Source organism: Corvus kubaryi, unplaced genomic scaffold, assembly GCF_017639235.1.
Source record: "Corvus kubaryi isolate FWS band 111438036 unplaced genomic scaffold, C.kubaryi_AGA036_p1.0 138, whole genome shotgun sequence".
NCBI lineage: Eukaryota > Metazoa > Chordata > Aves > Passeriformes > Corvidae > Corvus > Corvus kubaryi.
In genome coordinates this window covers 4,695,085-4,718,213 of record NW_024580672.1, presented here as the reverse complement: position 1 = coordinate 4,718,213, position 23,129 = coordinate 4,695,085, and the positions used below count along the sequence as shown (strand labels likewise).

Below are 23,129 nucleotides of genomic sequence, written 5' to 3'. Positions count from 1 at the left end.
CAAGACCTTGTATGCTTTGCACAGAAGCTTCACGGATTCCCCCTTTGACTCCAGTAATGTTCACACCCAGGAAGGGCTAAGCCCTAGGTATTAAAGAAAGCTACCCTTATTGTGGTCCAGAGACAGCAGCCTCTACCACACTCTTATCATGAGCAGCTGCAGGATAAGAAATTTCTCACAGTTGTATAAAACTGAAGTGGCATCAGTGTACTTCAGAATCACATAAATCTGCATAGGAACAGCACTTTGCCATTGCCATCTCTTACACATCCCTATTAAGAACAGAGCTTGCTTACTTTTGACATTGTTCATGCTCACACACACACACAGAGACACACAGAAATCTTGCATAGTTTAGAGTGAGTTCTTCTCCTGGTTTGCCAGGCGAACTTCACTGAGCTATCAAGGAGGCTGCTCTAAAACCAATCGGTCACTTTTTACCTAGTTTAGCAGCTCCATGCAACAGGATACCAAACTCTGATATAGGGAAGCATTAGATAGGAAGCCTGGCTGTCAAAAGCAGTCCTCTGCATACCTTCAATAATGGCTTATAATCCAGTTAGAAGCTACTGCTCTTCTACCAGAGACAATAAAATCAGTCATAGGCTGGTGTCTCATGCACTCTTACTCAGGGAGGTAATAGCTTAAGTCACCAATGGTGATGAAGGCTCATTCTGAATTGTCTTAATCGAATTAGGCAAAGACCAGTGCTGTGAGAATGCCAGTACCTACATTAACATTACTGCTAACCAGCCTCAATGGCCACAGTGGAAAGCAGCCCAGTGGGAATCAAGACAAAAAAGCAACTTGTTGCAGAAAATGCTCCCACATGCAGAACACACAGATTCACTTCACTGTCACCTTTTCCAGTAGATGTGAGTTACTCTAGTCTTAGGGACATATTTAATTGTAGTTTGGATAAATAGTGTGTGTGAAAACAAAATGCAGGCAAGGTGTGCACATGCTTCTCTAACAGATCTGTGAGTACTGCTTTGCTGTTCTAGCCCCTACCTTCAATACCTCTTTCCCAACACACATCACGCCTGACTACTTCAGTTCTGGCTCCCTGGAACAGCACTACAAATTCAGGTCAATTTATAAAGCCTCCTGAGTTCAATTAAAAGCACAGATACTTCTACTTTGCAGAAACGAGATACAGAAAAAAATCTTTGTTCCCTTGTGAGAAAACAGTACAGAAAGATGTACCAATGCCTGCTCAGAATCACTAACAAGAAGAAGTTTGAGTGAGCACAGTACCAGTTTGAAAATTGCCATCTACAGTGCAAAGATCTAGAGACCCCATCTAGATACACACATTTCATACAGGGTGCAGTCTTACAACAGGTGGGCAAAAGAACAAACAGAAATCAGAAAATCCAGCTTCTGAACCAAAGGGAATTCAGGAAAGCCAGAAGCCTGCTCAGTAACACCTTTAATGGAACTGAAATAAATCACCATGGAGACACAAAAGGTAGAGGGGAGAAAAAGCTTTGAACTCCTTAAACAGCAAGTCCTCTCACTGGAAGCTGAGCAACAGATACGCAGTTTTCAGGAACATCAGGGAAAGCTAAGCTTAGAAATGGAGCCAGAAGCTGCTGTGGTCAGTAAAAAGAGCACATACCTTTTCTGAAGGAAATACAGAAAACCCCAATTCTGAAATTTAGCCACTAGTCTTCCTATAGCTAAGGTTTGAACTCATCCAGTAGGCTGACAGCTCACTAGCTACTGCAAAACTGCTGAGCAAGGAAGTAACTCATCTGAGGGATAAAAATCAAAGGGACTTTAGTATTGCCACAAAGTTTTCTAGTTCTTTAAAAGTTACTGTGTAATTTATCAACTAAAGCTCTTGAAGAAGAAGTACTTAGAGCAGAGGATAATCACCGTAAGGCTAACTATTCCTGCTAAAATACACACACGGTGGATATCAAGTAATTTTATCTAACTGAGCTGTGATTGCACACTATATCATTAGTGAATTTGCAATTCAAACTACTAGAGATCAGAAGTCCTAAAGTCTACTCAGGAATTACTCTTTTCTAACTGCTTTTAAAACGTACCCCTCAGCAATACTGGCCTAAAAAGGAGACAGATAACCACCTTCTGACATGTGACAGAGTAAAACAACAATGACACTGCACAAGGATTAGCCATGAAATACTTTGGAAATGGGAAAAGAAAGCCATTTTAAACAAAGATATTTATCAAAGGAGTTTGGCCCTTTCACTGCACCCTGGTTTTCAACTTAGTTTGTACAGTAAAATGCAACCACTCACAGAACAGACAAAGGTAGTGTCACTTTTTAAAAACGTGCTGGCTTCACCTGTCATTATGCAGCCCCAAAACACAAAATACATATCTGCCACACTCAAATTTCCCTACCATGGTTATGCCAGCATCCTTCTTTCTTGCTCTCTATAGTCTGAAACAGATTTGTACACCAAGAACAGTTTTAAGCATTTCCTATGTGTAGGCAAACAGTCTTTAGACTACCTTTAGTCTCATATTACAAAAAGAAATTATAATACCAAAAAGCTTTCATTTAACAACACCACCTAGCCAGATGTTCAGTCAGCACCACTAATCCCAGCCTAACTGATATCTGGAGCAGCACAAAGGACAAGGCTGCTCTGAATGTCACCTGAAGCAACAACGAAGATCTTAGATTACAGGTTCTGCCCCAGAAAAAAAGCCAGGCAGAGAGTCTTCCACCGTCTACTACAAAGACACCCAATCATCAACAGTTACAGGGAGGCACTCTTATTGGAGTGACCCAATTAATATTCTAAACAACAACTAGCTAGAGAAAGGCTACAAATTCTTAACCCCATTTTTTGCTGTTTCTGCCTCAAATCAAGCATTTCTCAACAGTTGCCTGTGCAGACATTTACCCAGACATGTGATATAGATCATAAAAGCCCAGAAGAAGAGTCCATCCCTCATTGTAATGCTGAAAGTCATATATTTTGCACTGTTGCTTAATCCTTCAGGGGGACATGTTTTACAGGCTTATTTTTAAAGATTTCTTTATTGTCCTAGGAACTTATGTCATTATTGCATCATTCTAGTTATATTTGGTATTATATCAAATACTACCCACTAATTGAAGTCTTCATACACTAGATTTTCATGCAACACTTTTTTCCTGCAAGTTTCTATTTTTGCTCATTTTAGTTTTGTGTCTACCCCACAGAATTGATTTGCACTGACATAAAGCCCTTTCTTTCTCTAACCGACTTCATGTTATCTCCAAAGAACTAAATATTTAAAACAACAGTGCCAAAAATTCAAAGTGTTCCCTTACAATACAAAGGAGAAAAAGAACTGAGAAATCTGAACTCAGGGGGAAGGAAGACTGATAAAATTATTTTCTTCAAGTGAGACCACATATAAACAAACACAGATAACAGGTTTTGTAATTCACACAGGTATGATCAGAAAGTACTAACAGAACTTACAGAGAAAAATCGAGCACCACTAACAACGGGTTGACACACTGATGGCAGACAGAAAGCCAGCTAATGAGTTACAAGCCAGCTGAGCCATGTGAACTGAGCACATGCACATTATTAGTCTTTCACAGATAAGAAGGAGAATGTGCAAATTTGAAAGTTTGGGCAGCAGCAAAACTGTCTCTGCCATGACAATTGTGGAAGTGAAGAGTACTGGCACACCACTGGACAAGGTCTGGGACCAGGCAAAAAATCATCCTCACTCTAGAGCAGAAATATTAGTCCACAAAACAAAACAAATCCTACTGTGTTTCTATATGCTACAACATTGTAATCCAAACTGGTATTCTTCCCTCCCAGGCCCTTTTGCTTGGAAGGCATTAAAAAGCAGCTGGTGACCAGCACAGCCCTGCAGCAGGCCCTTTGGCCCTTTGGCTCTGTTTCCAGACGTTGCTGCAGCACCGTGAAAGATCAGCCAGTAAGATATTAAGAAACTGCTGATGCCAATTTTCCTAGTGTTAATGACAATTTTCTTATTTCCCCGATCTCCACATTAAGACTGCAAGCATGTATCCTGGCCAAAGACATAGCTCACAGAGATGCATTTGGCTGGCATTTTGGTAAATCCCAGGAAGTCACATAGCCTACCTATTAGTGCATATGAGAGGAACTTATTCACAGAGGTGAGTGCCAATCCAGTTATGGGGCCTGTAGTGTCTTCAGAACGGATTACTTCCAGAAAAGGCCGAAGAAAGACATTAGGCTCGATTTCAGATAGCTCTGTAAAATAAAAATAATTTTAAAAAGACAATTAGAGTTGATTCCTTAGGATTCATTTTCTCTTTAAGAATATACAGCAAGTTTCATCTCAGAGAAAAAAAAGCCTGCACTAGGTTAGTTTCAGAAGGCTGGTGGGAAGGTCAGGGTTGTTTTTACATATATACACACACACACAAGCACGCACATAGGTATAGGCATGTATTTTAAAAGCAGTGGTTTGTAAAGTTCACTTTCTTGCGATCTTCAAAACATCTTTCTGGAGCCTTCTAAAATCTGATTGTAGGACACTCCATAAATGCCACAGAGGCCACTGTTACATAAATTTATGCTTTAACTCACTGGCAGATTCAGTTGCATTTTCCTATTACTTTTGGAATTGTGTGATCCCATGAACTATATAGACCTTGTCCCACCTTCTGCCACCCCGGAGCCTACTACAGATAAAGCCTCATGCTAATCACACGCAGAGTACAAATGTACAACCAGGTTCATTGGATCTCTTGCAGCTCTTTGCCTGAATACAAACTGCATTTCTGTAACACTAAATGTTTGCTTGGCAAAGACAGGAAAACCCCACAAGATAACCTAATTTAAAAACTCTTCTGTCTTGCTCTCAGAATACCTGTGTAAGCCTCTCAACCAAAGAATTAAAAAGGGCACTCTTCTCTACTTGCGGCTTTGGCTGGCAAGGATCCCCTCTAAAGCTGCAGTACAAGAAGGCAAATGCACTGAGCTATTAAGCTGGAGAAAAAACAACTAACAAGCTTCCTGAACTTTCCAAGATGATCAAGGGATGCTTTGGGATTGAAAAAGAAATACAGAAGAGAATAACCAGAACTAGGGAAATTGACCAAGAAAAATAAACAAAAAACCCTAACCAAAACAAAAACCAAACCCAACCAAATAAAACACAAGGAATCAAGATAAGAGGAGCCCTGAGGGGGATTTAGGAGAAAAAGCATTAAAAAGCAGGTGAAGGCAACCACAACATAGTAAGTACACAGGCACAGAAGAATGCATTAAAAGTAACTTGGATAATTCTGAGACTAGAAATATTTAAGTACAACACTTGGCTCAACTTGCTGAAACCTACTTTTTATTCCTAATAAAAGTTAACAAGTCTAATGGCTAATAGTGTCACAGGATCACTGGCATTTATATACTTGATAATCAAATATTGCATTAATCTCTTCTATAAGCTTCTTTGAGGCAGGGAGAAAAAAGACTGCAATTCCTGAATCCTTAGACAAGCTGCTGCTTTTCTACCTACCAACATAATTCAATTATTTTGCTGAGGGGAAAAAACCCAAACCCTTTATTCTGAGATAAGTGAAATTCTATTTTATCACAATTCCTGTTGAGAAGCCTTAAGTATCAGAGCAAAAAGTCTATCAGAAAGTATGTTAACGTAACTGTGTCAAATTATGGCAAAGGACCAAAGGAAGAAAAACAATACAGGGGCTTTTGTTTTAAAAGTAAAGAGCACAGAGAAGAACATCAAAGTGCTGTTAACTAAAGCAAAATTGCAATTAAAAGGGACTTTGGGAATCATTACGCCATCTCTTACATTTCAGCGACCAGTTCAAATAAGGCCAACTCCACTAACTTGTGAGGGGTTAAAAGGAACATGATGATTCAACCTTTTTGGCTTAAGAACAACTCCCCCAATTTGTCAGATAATATCCTGGTGTGACATTACAATTGTGTCACCTCTCAATAGCACATGGAAATGCAGCTGATCGCAAGATATTTTCACTGATGCTTATGTAAGTGTGCTTTGTAGAACACTTGTCTGGTTACAAACACTTGGACAGCAATAAATATAGTAAGACTACTAGGGATCAAAACTCAGATTCTTCTTCCCTGAAACTGATCCTTTCTACAGATCAAACCATAATCCTGCCAATTCCTCCAGTCTCGTTCAAACCACTGAGTCCCAGGATGAAAAAGCTGCCCTTGATTAGTAAGAAAAATGGGACTTCAGCAGATGTGCATCCCTGCACATGTAGAATGAGACAATGAAGACACACTTGCTAGCAGAGGATGTATAGGGCACCATTAATACATTTTTTGGGACAAAAAATAGGTATTTTCTTTACAAGAGTAGGGAGAGTTCCAGGTCTTTCCATTCAATTAGAATTGTTAATCTTGATGTCGTTAAAGATCAGATTCCCTTGCAGTCCAACTGAAATTTGCAACTTACATGAAGATCACAAAACAGCTTGTCATAATTAGGATTTAACTTAGGCACGTATCATTGATTACACAGCAGCTTTGGCCAGTTTCCCTAATATTCAGAGATTCCAGACTTTACAGTAACAAAGCACTTTACATTAAGCTCTCTGAAACTGATGGTTTATGCTGTAAAACTGTTTAGACTGGGTAGTTGGTGCTATGGTATTAAAAAAAAAAAATTAAAAATATGCTAGACAAAGAGAGCATTTTTAGTGCAGGACTTACCCACTAAAGGGCTACTGTCTGAAAGATCTAAATGTCAGTGAAACACCAATCCCACTTCTCATTGCTTGCACTTGAGGAGTATTCAAATGAGCTCTTCTTACCAGAAGTATTTGCAGGCACTGAGGACTTACAAGGGTCACCAGCTCCCTTTTCAAGGCAGAACTTAATCTTGGTACTGGTCCTTTGCTTCAGTGGGAAGTTTGGGAGCACAGAAAAACACTCGTATTGTCGCTATTCTTGCTATACCCTGTCTTGAAACAGACTACCTTCATGGGCTGAAGAAGGTTCAGCATCTGAAAGTGGCACTAAAGCTACCCAGAAGTTTTTAACCCAGTGATGATTTTGCAAATAAACCATTAAATCAAACATATACCCTCTTCTTTTAATTCAGTCCTGTTAAGATCAATGAAGTTAGTTCAGAAGCTCTTTCCTCTACAGGTTTTCTTAGCCTTGTACACCAAATGTGGCAGTGTCCAGAACAAACCTGCCAGCCTTTTTGGATCAATAGATACAACTGCAAGGTGCACTCCACGCCAGCTTTTCTACTACAGCTCAGGTTGGTTTGATCTAGAGCACAAAACAGTAGGACATGAATAGCACTCTCTTCACAGTACTTTGGTACGGTGGGATCAGAGTCTTTAGAGGGAATTGTTCTCCCCAAAAAACTTCACAGAAGAGACACCATAGGAACTCCTGCCACCACCTAACTGTGAAAGCAATACTGTGCTCTTCTGAAAATATCTAGGAACCTTGGAAAACGTAGGAAAATCAATTATTACTTTAATAATTCCTTGTGACAAAACAAAGGCTATATAAGGTACACACTAAATGTCTGGAGGTACATACTTCATGTTTATAACAACATTCAAAAAAAAAATTGCTCTGAATTTTCAACTCCAGTTCTTGTTCTGCCAGATTCAGGTTCAGGCATTGCAAATGAGGTAACTGTAACCAGTGAGAGAACTGAGAACTGCCGATACAGATATTTCTCCAAGTATATTTTCTAGCAAGAGACATTTCTCAGGATGGTTCTCTGCTTAAGTAACCCGTTTCAACTCTGGGGAAAAAAACAACCAAAAAAAAAACCCACCCAAAAACTCACCAAACCTGCAAGTATGACTTCAGCCAAGGGTATGACAAGAGGAAAAACTTAGTAAGTATCCACAAAGAGAACAAAATTGCACAAGGGACTCCTTCAAGCAGCCTTCCCTCGAAATCTACTCAAACCCAGGGAAAAATTATATTAAAACATGACTTGGTCTTAAATTAAGAGCATGGTCTGCTTTGGGGACCAGCTGGAAAGCAATTCCCATTCTTTTTGTACAGGTCCATTCAATGAAATTTCAGAGAAGCAAGCAGAGACCAGGATCAGCACAACACTCAAGAGATGCTCAGCTAGCCTAAAGCAGTGCACGGAAATTGAGAAGGAGGGAAAGAGTATCTTAAGTAATGTTATCAGAAAGCCAACTCTTCAGGCTGGCAATTTTAATGAGGACAGAATTCCTTTGAGACCACAGTGCTTTCCCTCATTCTTCCTATGGATTATTTGTACTTAGACACACATGTCTATAAAGATATTTAAACAACTAATTCATGTTTAAGCACCTAACTCCCATTTCAGCAATCCCATCCAGCCGTTCTGGCACTTCAGCAAACAAACTGCATCAGACCTCCAGCATCCCCTTTCTCCTGAAGTACAGGAGCAGGTTCCCCTCGGAAGAGTTTTCTTATTGTTAGCACACTGTTGGCACATTCCTGATCTAAAACGCTCACATAAGCTGCTTTCTCTGGCAGTTCAACTCTTCACTCCTGAATGACTCTTATCAGGATCGGCTATGCGTTCCGAATCAGAGTAAATGAACAAGAAAAAATTGTTTATGACAAGTTATTTCAACATCATTTGTCCCGAGGACAGGCAACTGCAACCCAAACCACATGACCTGGACTCCTCTTATGCAGCAGCTGTTGGCCTTTGATGCCCAGCCTTCAGAAAGGCTGTCTCCATTGTATCCCACGCACCTCTGCAGTGCAGACGAGCTCAGACAAGAGCAATGCTTTGAACACGCACTATTACGTTCCCTGCTTACAAACTGAGCTGTACAATGAACAGGCATTCTCTTTTCTTAAGGTGAGAAAAAGACCAAGATAACACTGCAATAGAGCAGAAAGCCAGCTTTTTGGGACTCTTGCCTTAGGGCTCAATCAGTTTATGCCACAGAAAATCAAGGTATCAGCAAGTGCTTCCTGGGTCATCCTCAAAATCACTTCCTGGCCTACCGTGATATGCAATTTATTCCCAGTTCACCCAACAAACACCAAAACGTTTTGTGTTTTCACTCAAAAGATGAGAAGTCCCTGCAGTCTGGATCAGCAAGTTAGACTGAGTAAGTTACAAGGAAAAAGGACAAAATTGTACTTGCCTTTCAAACCCGTCTAAAAGTATGGAGTGGTCACACTTTTTGGATTTTCATAAACATTTTAACTGCTGAAATTAGTACTGGCTTAATCTCAGCCAGGTCAAAATGCAAGACTGCAGGGAAAGGAGAAATTCTTTTGAGTTAGGCCTGTGATTATCAGCTGTTTAATTTAGAGGTTAACAAATCTAGCAAAAAGAACAATACTAACTTGTTCCTCTAAAAATTTGCAGAGCTTGAATTTGCTTTACATAGAGTCCCTAGATAACAGGCACAGAACAGTATATGCATACTGGTTCTAGGTGCCCTGGCAAAACTGCAGCTACAGCAGCTCTACAGCTGATAAACAGAAGAGGAGCATGTTTTTCACCACTCCAAAAACAAATTCACCACACTGACTGAACACATGCCACTCTGCACCTGAACTGAAAGACATGCCCTGACTTCTAGCTAGCAAGTCTACTCCAACTCTGACATTTAACTCCAAATCAATAATGGCCAAATAATGTTGGATAACAAGTGTAAGAAAGCTAAGCTATAGATGACCCACACTCATTTGTTCCCGAGCGTATGTTCTGCTCCACACAGCCCTCCCTGGTAGAGACAGTGTTTCAAGTGAAAAGAATCCTCTGCCATCTCTCCCCTACAAGGGGATCTTAGCTGTTGTTTTCATCTTGTTTTTCTTGCAAGTTCTAGACCAGCCCTTGCAACACAGTGCAATGCGTAGCACATTGTAGAGATTTTCTGATCTGAAAGGAGAACAGATTGCCATTTATACAGTCGGACTTAGCAGTTAGCATTATGAGAGAAAGCTCTAGCTCTCCTTCCTGAAAATAATAATGGCAATGTCCCCTAAACTTCATAAACAAGAGGTCACCAAAAGCCACCGGATATTCTCTCCGGGTTCCCCAAAATATCATTGTCTTGTCCTAATCTAAGCTCTTAATAGATAAAGAAAACAGGATTCTGCCAGCTAGGGAGAAGCTGAGGAGCCAGAAGCTTACATCCTAGCTTCCAGAACACATAAATACTGTGGGGATTGCACAACACAATATACATACTGTGGGGATGCGTGGAAGCAAGCTTTGTGCATCTCTGAAATCAATACTTCACTACAGTAAGTGATATCAAAAGCTTTGCATACAATAAAAATAAACACAGGCTGAAAACCAAGGATATTCAAACCAATGAAGGAGAAGTGTGAATTAACTGCAATCCTTTTCAAAGGATATCTGTAAAATATACTCTTCAAAGCTAATGCCCTATGAATTAAGGTGGTCATTCAGGGGCCCCAGCCCACCAAATCAAGGGGGAAACAGTGCCATTCACAGCCACACATGAATGCAAAGCTGGAATTACAAATGCAGTTTGACAAGGGGAACCCAGAGCTGTCAAGCCTGTTCTGTTTGCCTAATTTCATTACAATGGCACAAATGCTTTCATTTGTCACACTCCAGCTTCATGTGTTTATCTCCCTTTCATTAAACATGACTTTAACAAATTATTGTTCCATAGTGCCAAGATCTCAAGCACCCTTCAGAACTGAGATTTTTATTTTGGGGAAGCATGACAGAATGCATACTGAGCATTTGACTCTTCACATCCTTTGGTTAGGGCAGCATAAACTCAACTAAAATACTGTCTTCTACAGAATTAGTTACATCTACCAATGAAGCAGAAGCAGTGACAATGCCACCAGTGTGAGCCATTAGTTATCAGGAGTTTCATCTGATGCTATGCTTCAAATTCAGCTGTTCTGACTGACCATTAAAAATTCCTGGGCATTTTTTCATAAGCAGGTATTTGCTGAAGTATCTTCAGCCAAAACTATGCTGCAAACTCCAGCTGTGCCTCCACTGTTACTTTAAGTACTTTTCACCCAGCTGTAGTATTCTGTTCTAGAGTGGTATTACAAGAAGCAGAAGATACTCACTTCATTCACAAGGAAAGCAAATGCCATCAACAAAGGTATGGAGCTACACAGGAGGCAAACTTCCATGGTTTTTATTTGGATGGACTTAAAAGTACAGACATGGCTACTTGCTCCACCTTGAATTTTTAACACCAGTCATGAAGACTGCTGAGTGTCTGGATATGAGGTTATTTCAAAAGTTGAAGTTGTTTAATTCTGTCTTTATTTCTTAGCACTGAGGAGACAGTAGGGATGGGCATAATCGCATCTTGACAAACTTTTTTCTGAGCTATGGTTGACATGTACTGGTCAGAGGTTATAACCAAAAGACTCTGCTTCAAAATAAGAACAGCTCTTGAAGTGAACTGAGGGGTAATTTAGCACAGTAAGGTTGAAGGTCATCAGGAGTAGACCTGGCTACAAATCCCAGACTATTTCCTCTCATCCTGTGACCTGAACATTTCTGAAAGGACATGACTAGGCATGATGAAAGGCAAAAAATCAAGTAACTATACAGTAAAAGCCTCCTATCTGCAAGCTGGTCTCTCATGAGTGTCTTTTGCCAGTGTGAAGAGTAATAAGGGTAATTTCAATGCTAACCCATCCTTGTTTTCATGAAACCCTTCTTCCTACATCACAGTAGAGGAAGCATTAGAGCACCACTTGATTTTGCTAGCACATTCCACAGTAAGAGTATTTACATATGATAGAAATAAGCAAATTCAGAACTGCTTAAATAGTTTTTTGATCTCCCTTACAGGAAGGTTGATTGCTCTGAGAGAAGGGAGATGGGGCAATACAGCTGATCTAAGCCTCTGACAGGTTTTGGAATATACCATTAGTTTTGGGGCTTTTACAGACAGAAACAAGCTCTAAACTGTTAATGCCACTTGTAATGGCCCTTAATTCTACTCCAAAAAACTGAACTCCCCAATGACTCTACAAAAACTGATTTGAGATTTTACCTGTTTTTGAAGCATTTTTCTCCCACGGGTGGAAGTTACTTAGCCTGAAGCTCTGAACAGCTTCCAGGGCAGAAAAAAAATCACCTTTCCCATACAGCTGCAAGGACAAAGTTCTTCCGCTTACAAGTTTCACAGGTAATTGAAACTTAGCATCCACTCTTAAAAACTCCAACAAAACCATCCCATTAAAAACAGGCAAGTAAAATGCAGGCACACATCACCTTTTGTCTCTGTTCAGAACCAGATAAAACTGTTTCCTAAGGTTCCTAAGGTTCTTGCATATGACAATGCATATGACAACAGCCAGTTCTTGTGATGAACCTGCACTGGATGTGAAGTTCAGAACCCACAGGCACTCCTCCAAGCCAATGACATTCAACTCTAAATGAAATTACTAAACCAAAATAAACCAAATCAAAAAGTAGCCATCCCGTGACAAATTCATCTGTCCTTGACCAAATGCTGATAGTTATTGATCTTGCTGCAGTTGTGAATTAGAGCCAGGTTTCCCAAGGTTCCCTCCTAATACGAGGAAGAGAGTGTGGCCACTCTAACAAGATGGACTAGGCTAAATGAAACCTGTGGGGAATTGCACACTGCCAAGTCCAGAGGATGGACTTAGCTGTTATCTTACTGACAGCACAAGTTTGATGTATGTCAAGTTTAAGCACTCTTTTTCCTCTCTAAAAGAAATTGGCACATGTTGAAGAAAGAGCAATTAGATTTTGACACTCTACAGAACCCTATTCAGCCACTGGACTTGCTTCACTATGATATTTTACACATCTTGCACAGTACCAGGCCCAAGCTAAGTAGGCAATTTAAAAGCCCAGGAGAAATTAAAACTCCTTCCCCGGTATTTTAAAGCACAGTAATTCTCCACAGCTTTGTGTGCCTACCACGCTATGAATAGAGCTCTCATTGCAAATTCACCATGTTGTGAAAAGGAAAGCTTCACTATTTCTAGGAGGCTAGAGGAAAAGATTACCGTTTTATCATCAATTAGCTGTCTGGATGTTATTCCATTCTGTTTACCCTTTCCTCAAGGGAAGCCCATGAGTGCCAAGGGGAAAAATTAAAAGGAAATTGAAGAACAACAAATCCCAAACAAGCCAAGACATTTCTTGTGATGACAGGGAATCAAAAATGCATCAGTGAGACAGACAAAATCCAAAGAATGAAATGAAGAAAAGCCTGATGACACAAGAGGAAAGAATCTTTTAATGACAAAAATCTCTCAAAGGTTTAATGTACCTTGCTGTTACGATTTACACAAATTCTTCTATTCAACCTGAACTAATCTAGGAGACATTGTGCTTTGCCATATTATCAGAAAGTAAAATTCCCAGGTGCTAATGGCCAAATATGATGGCCGAGAGCTCAAGAACCCACACACCAGGTTACCACAGATCAAAATGGGAGACTTGAGGAGAGCAGGGTGCAAAACATCATGGGGATATTCGTTTCAAACCCAGAGAAGTAGAACACAAGCAAAAGGAAGAAGAGCCCAGCCTGCTGGCAGCCAACCCAACCATTATCTTAAGACATTCCAATAGTAGAAACATTAAGCAACTTTCTTTTTCCCCCACAGCAATATTTGAAGCAAACAGTAATCCATGCACACACACACCCCCAAAATTTAATGCTGCCTTCATTAAAAGGCAGCTCAATTCCTAGAATGATGACAACAAGTGAGCATTATGTTTTTGCAAATGGACCAGGGAAAAAAATTAATTTCTGCATACTGCAATGTGCTAGAGCAATCCACTGATACAAGGTCCTGATGATACATGAAAAGAAGCAGAATTCCGAGTTTTAACACTTCCGCTTTTTTTTTCTTTGTTACAGTCTTTGCATCTGAAGAGATCTGTGAATGCTATTCAACTTCAGTGATCACTGAGCAGGATGTATCTTAAGACAGGCATCATGGAAACAATATTATATCAGTCCCCAACTCCATTAAATACATTTTTTCCATGCTCTGAAATCACGTTATCAGCTATAAAACAATAAAATGTCTGTGAAGAATCAAAATGGCCTAAAATCTATGTGAAGAAATAGAATACTGGTTACAGTCACTAAGAAAGTGTCAAATGGATCTATTTTAGTCTATTACTAATGGTTTTGATCTAGTACATGCCCATGACAGAAGAAAGCACTTCTGAGTGGTTCAGAAGTTCAGCTGAGTGATCCTGATAAAGGCCATCACTGACTACATGCTGCCCAGCAAGACTGATGTGAAAGCAACACCACAGCGCAGAACTTCAGCTCGCTCAGACAAACACATCTGTTTGTTCAAGCCAGCCCCCAGTTCACACACTTAGGTAGGCTTCTTCAATCCCTCTCATCTTCCCTTGGGCACAACACAGCCTCGCTCTCCAACTGGAATACACAACACACACTCAACAGGTCAGCAGACACAACTCTGCTTTAACCTCTCACCTCTAGCATTTCTGCTGCCATGACCTCTGGGATAGAACCATTATACTTCAACAGCACTTATTCTCAAGACTTGGTAAAAAGCCAAAGACAGAAGAATTTCCTTTTCATTTTCAAGCCTAGATCTACAGAATTTGCTCTGACAGGATGTAAGCACATATACAAATAAACTGACCATCAAGTGGTAACAAGGTCCTTGATCACATACAGGCAAATCAGTCTGCTCAGCCTCTGCCACTCATCTCCCCTTCATGCTCTTGGGCAAGTCACTTCATCTCTGCTTCAACTCCTCATATGAAAAGAGAACATATTTGGCCTTAAGTGCTGTGCTATTAGATTACCTAGAAATATTATCCAAAAAAGCAGCTCCAAAAAGCAATAATAGCAATCCAACAATGCCCTTTCTTCCCAAAATCAAAAGTTAACGAAGACTCTTAGTCAAAACAGCTATTTTACAAGTTGATATTTAAGTTAGGGAAATATGACAAGCACTGTATAACACAAGTTAAAATCAAAATGATCTTTACAGTTTAGCACATAGAAAAACAGCAGCTGAGCTTGTGAAATATCAAGGAAATTTACAGGGACAAACTGGAGAAAAAACTTGGCAGTGCTTGGCCACTCACTTTTGGGGTGTCAGTGTTAAGAAACTTGATTTTAAAAAAAAAGCTACCTAATTTTCGGAAGAACTAAGGAATGAGGGGAAGAAAATATACACCTTTTTTCTAAAGAGTAGTTAAACTGCTAGTAAATTCTCATGACCTTGTCAGAATGAAACCACTTGACACACAACAGCATTTTCAGCTTTGAGACCAGTGCTTAAAACCAGAAAGTGACTCTAGGTAACAGAAGGATTTCGAGGGCCCTTCCAAAAACTTGGGATGAAATCCCAAAGCCCTGAGAGAGCAAGGCGAGCACCTGTTTTCCTGAACAGTCGATTTTTTTATGCTGCATACTTTACACAGAAGCTGCATTATTCTGGAGAAGCAGCATTCCAGCCAAAAGTGCACAGTTAATGTTTTTTGCAGCCCCCAGCTTCCAGTGATGGATGACCATTTTATAATGAAATAGTTTATGCTCAATCAACTTACAAATAACGGATGTTTTATCACACTGAATTAAAAAGAATGTTTTTAACAAAAAAAAAAAAAGAGGAAAAAAAAAGAAGGAAGCAACAGGAGAGGATCAGTGATGAGCAGAGGCAAAAGTTGTTCCTATTAAGGGTGGGTAAAAACATCCAGATGATGGTTCACTTTAACTCTTTCACTGCTTCCAATAACACACGGAAATGATGCACAAAGTAGTACTTGCCCTGAAAACACCTACATGTAAGTTCTGTTCCAGACCATTGAGACATGAGACTTTTCAGCTTCTACAAAAATCATTTGATTGCATAACATCTCAATTAGTTTTCTAAAAACCTAGGGCTAATATGTAAGCACTGTCTGAAAATAAACTTTTCAAAATACTCTAATCTCTGATGCCCATTCAGCATTACCAAAGTCATTCCTCAGACAACTAATCAGCTGTGAGGCTTTCTCCTCCTGCACTTCCACCTGTCAATGAGGAGCAATAACCAGAGAAGTAAATGCCTTGTACTCAAAAGTCTACTGAGATTTCTAGGTCAAGTTTTGGAACCAAACATCCAAATTCAACTGATAATCACGACTCAGTGTTACACTGTTACACCACAACTGTTACTGTTGTTACACACTACAAGTCAAGAACCCCAGAGCTTGCAGGGCCATAATTGAATCAACACAAGTCCTTCAAAATGCCAGAAGCAGAAGCATTCCTTGTCCCTTTTCTCCCAAATAGTGTATGAAAAAGTCTCCAGCCAGTCCAAACATGCCAAATCACATGAGAATGGAAAGATAACCTTACAATCTTAGGAAAAACATCTCTTCTAATAGGAATAAAGTAATGCAAGAGTGCAGAATAGTATAAGATGCAGTGATGAAGCTACATGGGGAATGCCAATTAGGTATTGTGAAAGATATTTTCTAAAGAAGGGTGGTCAAACACCAGTACAGTTTGCTGAGAGAAGCTGTAGAAGCTCTGTCCCTGGAAACAGTCAGAATTCAGCAGGCTTTAACCCTGTACACAATCTCACTTCCAAGTAGGTCCTGCATTCAGCTGAGTATCTGAACTCCAAGGGTCTCTTCCTACTTAAATTATTCAAATTCTGACTTTTGCTTAAAAGGAACAGAAAAACCCCTCTGTTATGTACATGTAGGCACTCTAACTCCACTGAGTGAAGAGAATTTCCCCTCCCAGATTTTCTATTGATTAGTAGCAGCAATCAATAAATACCAAGCAGAACCTCACTCCAGAACTATACCGAGAAAACATTCTTGATTTTCTAAATCAGTTTTCTAAACAGAAGCTGCAGACTCAGGCTGTAACTGAACTGGAAAAGAACAAACCAAACCAAAACACAAACAAAAAAATCCCAAGCAAAACCCTCCACAGTTTACCAAATTTGGAAACTTTAAGAAAACTAGCAGAAATAGAGCATGTTGTTCCTGTGGTCTCTTAAAAAGATATTACATCTGCTGCAGACAATAATGCCAACAAACAAACAGCACCTTGGCCCAGAGTCATAACTTCAGATCTAAAACAAGTCACACTGCAACAACCTGACGCTCCACTACATTCAGATTTAATTTATGGAGCTTTCACACTACTATTTGAAGAAATGCAAATATTAATCAGTCCAAGACTTCAGTCACAAAATCAATTCTTCTCCCTTCCCCATTCCTCAGCTGAAGGCTGGCACTCAGTGAACCAGACCAAAGGGAGAATAGAGTTTCCAGCACCTGCTTCAGCTTTTAAGTTTCCCATTGAAACTGCTGTGATCTGGCAGTAGGCAGTCTGGAGATGTCATTTTGCTGCTCTGTGAATGACTGAATCTCAGTACAAAAAGAATCCAAATAGAGAAATGAGTGAAAAGAGCAGCAGTGGACAAAGGAAGCCACAACACAACTTAATACGGCCAACGAGAAAGAGCAGCTGAAGACAGTGTTCTACAAAGCACCAAGTCCCCTACAACCCAGTACCTTATTCCCCCTCTGTCTGCCTCCTGATGGTCACCGTGGGCAATGCTGAGCAGGCATTACTTTCCACACTTGTGACAAAGCTCTTTCAAAGAATGGTAAAATATGACTCACCACTGACATACGATTTGGAATCGCTTTATTACTAGACATTACAGACCATGGTTGTTTACCACAGTAACATTAGGATTTAAAATCTAGAAATATACATTCCTGCTGACAGGAAGTTCCCCTTCTTTTACAGAAGGACACACAGGTAACTCAAAATATAATTCCAAATAAAAAATTTGCAAAGAAAGAATGTCAAACACATTTATTCCTCACTATAATAGGCTTCAAGAAGTGGTTACAAAACTGTAACAATATACCTGCAAGCAGATTCCTTCCACAAAGAGGAAATGCTCTCACTCTTAGCATGTCTGCTTGAAAAAAGAAAAAAAGGTACTCCCTTTAGTCCTGGTCAATACAGCATCTGTACCACCTCCCTGAAGAATCCAATTTAAGCCTATGAGTTAGAAAGCAAAACTCCTAAAGTGAATGCATCTTTACTGTGGTCAGAACCTCCACAACACTATGGCAGCACTCACACTAGGTAAGCTGCACCTTCAGGCTGCTGGCAGCAATGTAACTTCAGTTTAGTTTTGTCATAGCATAGGACAAAACTGGAGAGGTGCAAAAATACAGTTGTTTCAATTGTTTTAAAGAAACTAAAAAACTCTAAAATAAAATCTCCTACACACATCCCATCAACACCCATTCTTCCTTAATCCAATTTCCTCCCCCCAGACAACCACTGAGAACTAATTCTTCTTCCAGCTCTCAAGGCTTCCTTGGTCACAGAAACTGCTCACTGAAATTTCCCAAAAGCTGGAGAGGCAGAAAGAAGAGTGAAGAAAGGGTTAACCCACAGCTGGGAGAAAGTTTCCCTGGAAAATTAGAACACATGCTGTGGCTGTGACTAAATTTCACACTGGTTCCGTTGAGTACAAACATCCACAACTGTGTGCATCTGAGAGAGTAGGAGAAAATGAAATGCTCCTTATATATTAGCTTCACCTGCTAGGTTCCTTCAAATGGATAGTGACATGCTCAAGAGACCAGCAGAATCCTTCAGACCCACTTCACATTTCAAGCAGAGAAGAGGTGCTGCGGGAAACGGAAGGAAGTAGTCCTTCCCTTTCTTGCTCCCACATTTTTTGGAACATCCTGGAAATCCAAGCCTATTATCTTACAGAGGTAATTCTGCTGCTTAAGACTAGATGTGTCAGCATGGAAGTTACCTGAGTTGACACTTAAGACATCTGTGCCATCCAAGTACATAAAAAGAGCAACTGTACAGAGTGAACAGGGAAGAATATGTGCACTTTAAAGACCAGCTGGTTATGTTTCAAACAAACAGGCAGCACTTCTCTGATCAGACATAAATACAAAATGGAGATTAGGAACTAGTAAGATAACCAGCACATGACCATAGAAAGGTTTGGATTGGAAGAGTTCTCTGGAGGTCACCTACTTCAACCAACTTCAATTCAACTCAAAGACTGTTTTGGAGTTCTAACAGGTTGCTTCAAGGCCTTGTCCAGTCAAACTTTAAAAATCTCTATGGACGGAGATTCCGGTCTCTCTTCCCTTGTCCCAGTATTTAACGCTCTCTCATAAGATTTTTCCCCCTAAGTACAACTGGAATTAATCCATATTCATGACTGTGGATCTCCTGGCCCATATAAGCGGCTCTGTCTTTTTTGTGATCCTTCTTTAGGTAGTAGAAGACTGCTATTAGGTCCCACTCACCAAAGACCGTTCCATTACAGATTGACAGGAAAGCCTTTAAAAAAAAGGAGGAAAAAAAAAAGAAAGATGTATCTTCACTGAGCTGAGAGATCTCAAGAGGGGTTATCAATACAAAAAGGCACAGAGAGGCTAGCACTTACACTTATCATCCCTAGATGATTAGTAAATAGCAACAAATCAAATATAGAACACTTCCTTCTCCTCAAAGCATTTTTTCACTGAACTACACAAGGAGAAGCAGAAAGCTGGCAGACAAAATATCTAAAGCAGAAGGAGACATATGATTACCGTCATCTCCAATATGCCCAACACTGTTCCAGGTAGGGACAGAAAACTTCTGCTCTGCTCTTTTCAAAAGGGGATTATAAGGTATCCATATTTAAGAAGAAGGCAGGTAGGGAAGACCTTCATTAACTATACTAGTCTTTATCTCGTTTATTGCCTTTATTTCCTAAATGCCTACAAAGTTCTGTTCAAATATATAAGGACTGTTTTGTAGACATCCTTCCTTGACAGGAACTAGCAAATGCAGGGTTAGTGGATTACAGTAAATCATTCACTATCCATTTCACTGCATAAACTAACTTAAAAGGTTAGAAGACCCTCATAGCAAGGTATTAATCACTTGCTCTCACCATGGCTATGTAACAAATGTCCCATCTGACCTTAAGTACCTACTTTCACACTCCAAGTTGTCCTCATTAATGAACACACCAATTTTAAAACAAACAAAAAAACCACAAAAGAAACAAACAAAAAAACCCACAAAACAACAAAAAAATGCCTAAACTCATCTTTCCCCAGTGTCTTCAAGACTCCAAGTAAAACAGCCATGATTCATCCCATGAGACATATCACGTGAAAGTAAAACACTTTGCGAGCTTATTTTCTTAGGCTGAAAGGCAATCAGGCGTTCATTTATATTCTTTTAAATATACTGACAGTGACTTGGTACTTCCTGTCCAACTATCACTAGAGCAATATATACTTGCACCTAATTTTTAAATTTCACAGATTACAGAACTGCAGTTTGACCTACAGATACATTCCTTTTTGCCTCAGAGAGGAGGGCCACCTACATTTCACTGAATGTTGTTAGATATTAGCTAAGAAACTGATAAAAAGATTTCTTTAAGGAAAAAAAAAAATAGTTTCCACACACCGTGAAAAACAAACTACTTAAAATACCACTAAGTGCCAACACGACACAGTGGAAGAAGTGGAAGGGGTCTGGGTGGGTAGCTTCCAATAATTCAAGGCATCTTGATGTGGAGTCCCCATCCCTGGAGATAGTAAAAAGCTGCCTGGACATAGCCCTGAGCCACCAGCTCAGAGCAGCCCTGCTTAAGCAGGCCACTTGGACCAGAAGACCTCTGGAGGTCCATTCCAGCCTCAGCCATTCTGCTATTCTTGCAATTCTACAGACCCAATGAGAATCCAGTGATTACCAGGGGCTTAGTTTTCTGCTAAATATTTCTATCCTTTAGATTTAGAGGCCCACTTGAAAAACTGAAACTTCAATGATGCTATCAAACTACTTTAAACAACTCTAAAATTAATTGTCCAAGTTCTCATGACTTTAAGGTTTTACTCATGGCTTCCAATGCTGGAGGCCATCAAAACCAGACACAGACTGAAGAGCTTATTCAGCTGTTCATTTTAAGGTACCTCATATAATGTGCCAGGGGAGGGGAGAAATTACTTGAGAACATATCAGAGTGCAGCCTTCATTCTTTCACATGTGTGTGAATGATGATCACTGCGGCTGCTTAGCAAGTGAGACTTCAGAAGATACTAGGAACTACAGTTCAAGACATCAATATTTATTATTAACTATGCCATCAGGGAAGGTTCCTGAAGTATGCTTGATTTGGACTATGGTGCTATTTAATTTCAGGAATTTCAGGCACTAAACGGAACTCTTAGAAAGGAGAAAAATGGAACTTGTAATTATCTAAACCACTTTTACAATGTTCTCCCTCAGTAACGATTACCTTCTGGGACCTTGTGGGAAGCAGTCCCTTTTATTTTCTGGTTCTCCACAGAAGTGCAGGCAGCTGCCTTGCTTATAAAGAAGCCAAGTTCTTATGACTTTTAAAACAAAACAAAAAATCGTATTTTTAGATTTCTTTTTAATTCTAAATACTTTTAGTCAAAACACCACACACCATTTATTAACTGAATTTACAGGCATTTATTTGCTTTAGAAAGTCATTGGTGGGGAGCATTTACAAAATATCAGACCCTTTACATTTTACTTGTTACTATATGAATTAATGTATAATTGCATTCTAACAGGATTTAGCTGAGTTACACCTGCTCTAACTGTACTAATAGTCACTATGCCATGCTGTTACCCTTTGCATAGTCAATGCTCCTTTTCACACACAAAAGCCCCCAATTCTTCTTCCTCACGGTATCCTAAATAGCTCTCACAGCCACTGGACAAACATCAGCATATACAAATGTGAACTATTTGGATAGCAAGCAACCAGGATAAAGCAAAGTACTTTTCACAGACAAACAGAAATAACAACTGCAGTTGTTACTTGACTAGAGTATGAACAGCCACCAGGTAAACTAACAGAAAAACCTCCCTGCCTCATCATTATTAGCCTTTTTAGAAGCAAGAACTCTATCTTGTTCTGCTCTACACTAAAATTTTAATTTCTAGTAAGTCCTAGCAGTTTCTTAGCTTTCTAGTATGTTTTTGGAGTAACAATCAACTCAGCAACCCAGAAGAGATGAGACTTCTAGGAGGATCCACACATCCTCTGACAGTCTGAAATTTCACTGTCTTTAAAACAAATCTTTTGCTCTGTCCTCTTATAGCCACTGAAGAACTGTAGCAGTGCTGGCAGGCAGAGGGGGGCTTGGGATGAGCATACTTCATAGTCAGAGAGGAAAAAACATGAATGTTAGGAATCTGTTACTATTACTCAGTAAAATCCAAAATCTAGATTTATCAAATAAATTTATGTTGCTTTGTTTTATCATTAACAGGACAACAATTATTTTGACAATCTTACGATTTTGTATCGGACAATGTTATTTCAGAACAAATGACAATCTATAACTAAAACCCCCAAATGTACAAGATCAAAACACACATTTCAGCAAGCTTCATATTTAGCATACTTTGAATTTCCTTAGCTACAACCAGATTTATTCTATCAGAAATTGTATATGGTCTCTGAAGAGTTAGTGCATGACCTTGCATCCCTTATGAGAAGTCACAGCTGTATTCCCACATTGACTGATAAAGACAACTGAACAGGCAAGCAGAGTCCCATCCCCTCTTTGAAACAGGCCAGACATTTAAAGTCATCTCACTAAAAAATTATTTACTACCATTATAATCAAACATAGCTGGCTTTCTGTTACATGGTTCAAAACAACACAAATCACACTTGAAGCATCAGACAACTTCATACTTGGATCCCAAGCGACAAAAGGTAAATCCATGAGGTGTCCTATGTCCCCTTTTAAAGGCTAACAACCTAGCAACACAGATCTCAGTCTGGTCTGAATTGGGTAATGTCTCAAAGAAAATTCAATTCAAAAGCAGAAGTCTTCCGAATAGGGCAGAAATGACAAGTACAGACATTAAAAAAAAAAAAAAAAGGTAAGAGTATGTAGGAGTTGTGGAAGCAGCACAGCTGGTTAAAAAGGGTTTGGTTAATAAAGCTCAGGAGCAGGAAGAAGCAAAAAATATCTTGGAAAAACTACAGTTAACATGAGTAATGTATCAGACTGATACGTGGAGTAACAGGCTGGTTCACAGTTGCTCAATAGTATCTGTCCTGTTGCACAGAACAACTTCTCTGTTAAACACTAACATGATCCTAAACAGGATCTTCCAA

General features: G+C 39.6%; 1 protein-coding gene across 5 annotated transcripts in view; it reads right to left on the bottom strand.

The window, feature by feature from the left end:
- GBF1 (golgi brefeldin A resistant guanine nucleotide exchange factor 1) overlaps positions 1-23,129 on the bottom strand; it is a 106,614-nt gene that overhangs the window by 41,228 nt on the left and 42,257 nt on the right. For all 5 annotated transcript variants that reach the window (XM_042018761.1, XM_042018762.1, XM_042018763.1 and 2 more), the window contains exon 4: positions 4,098-4,229. In XM_042018761.1, the coding sequence (XP_041874695.1) occupies positions 4,098-4,229 (132 nt within the window). The remainder of the gene's footprint in view (positions 1-4,097; positions 4,230-23,129) is intronic.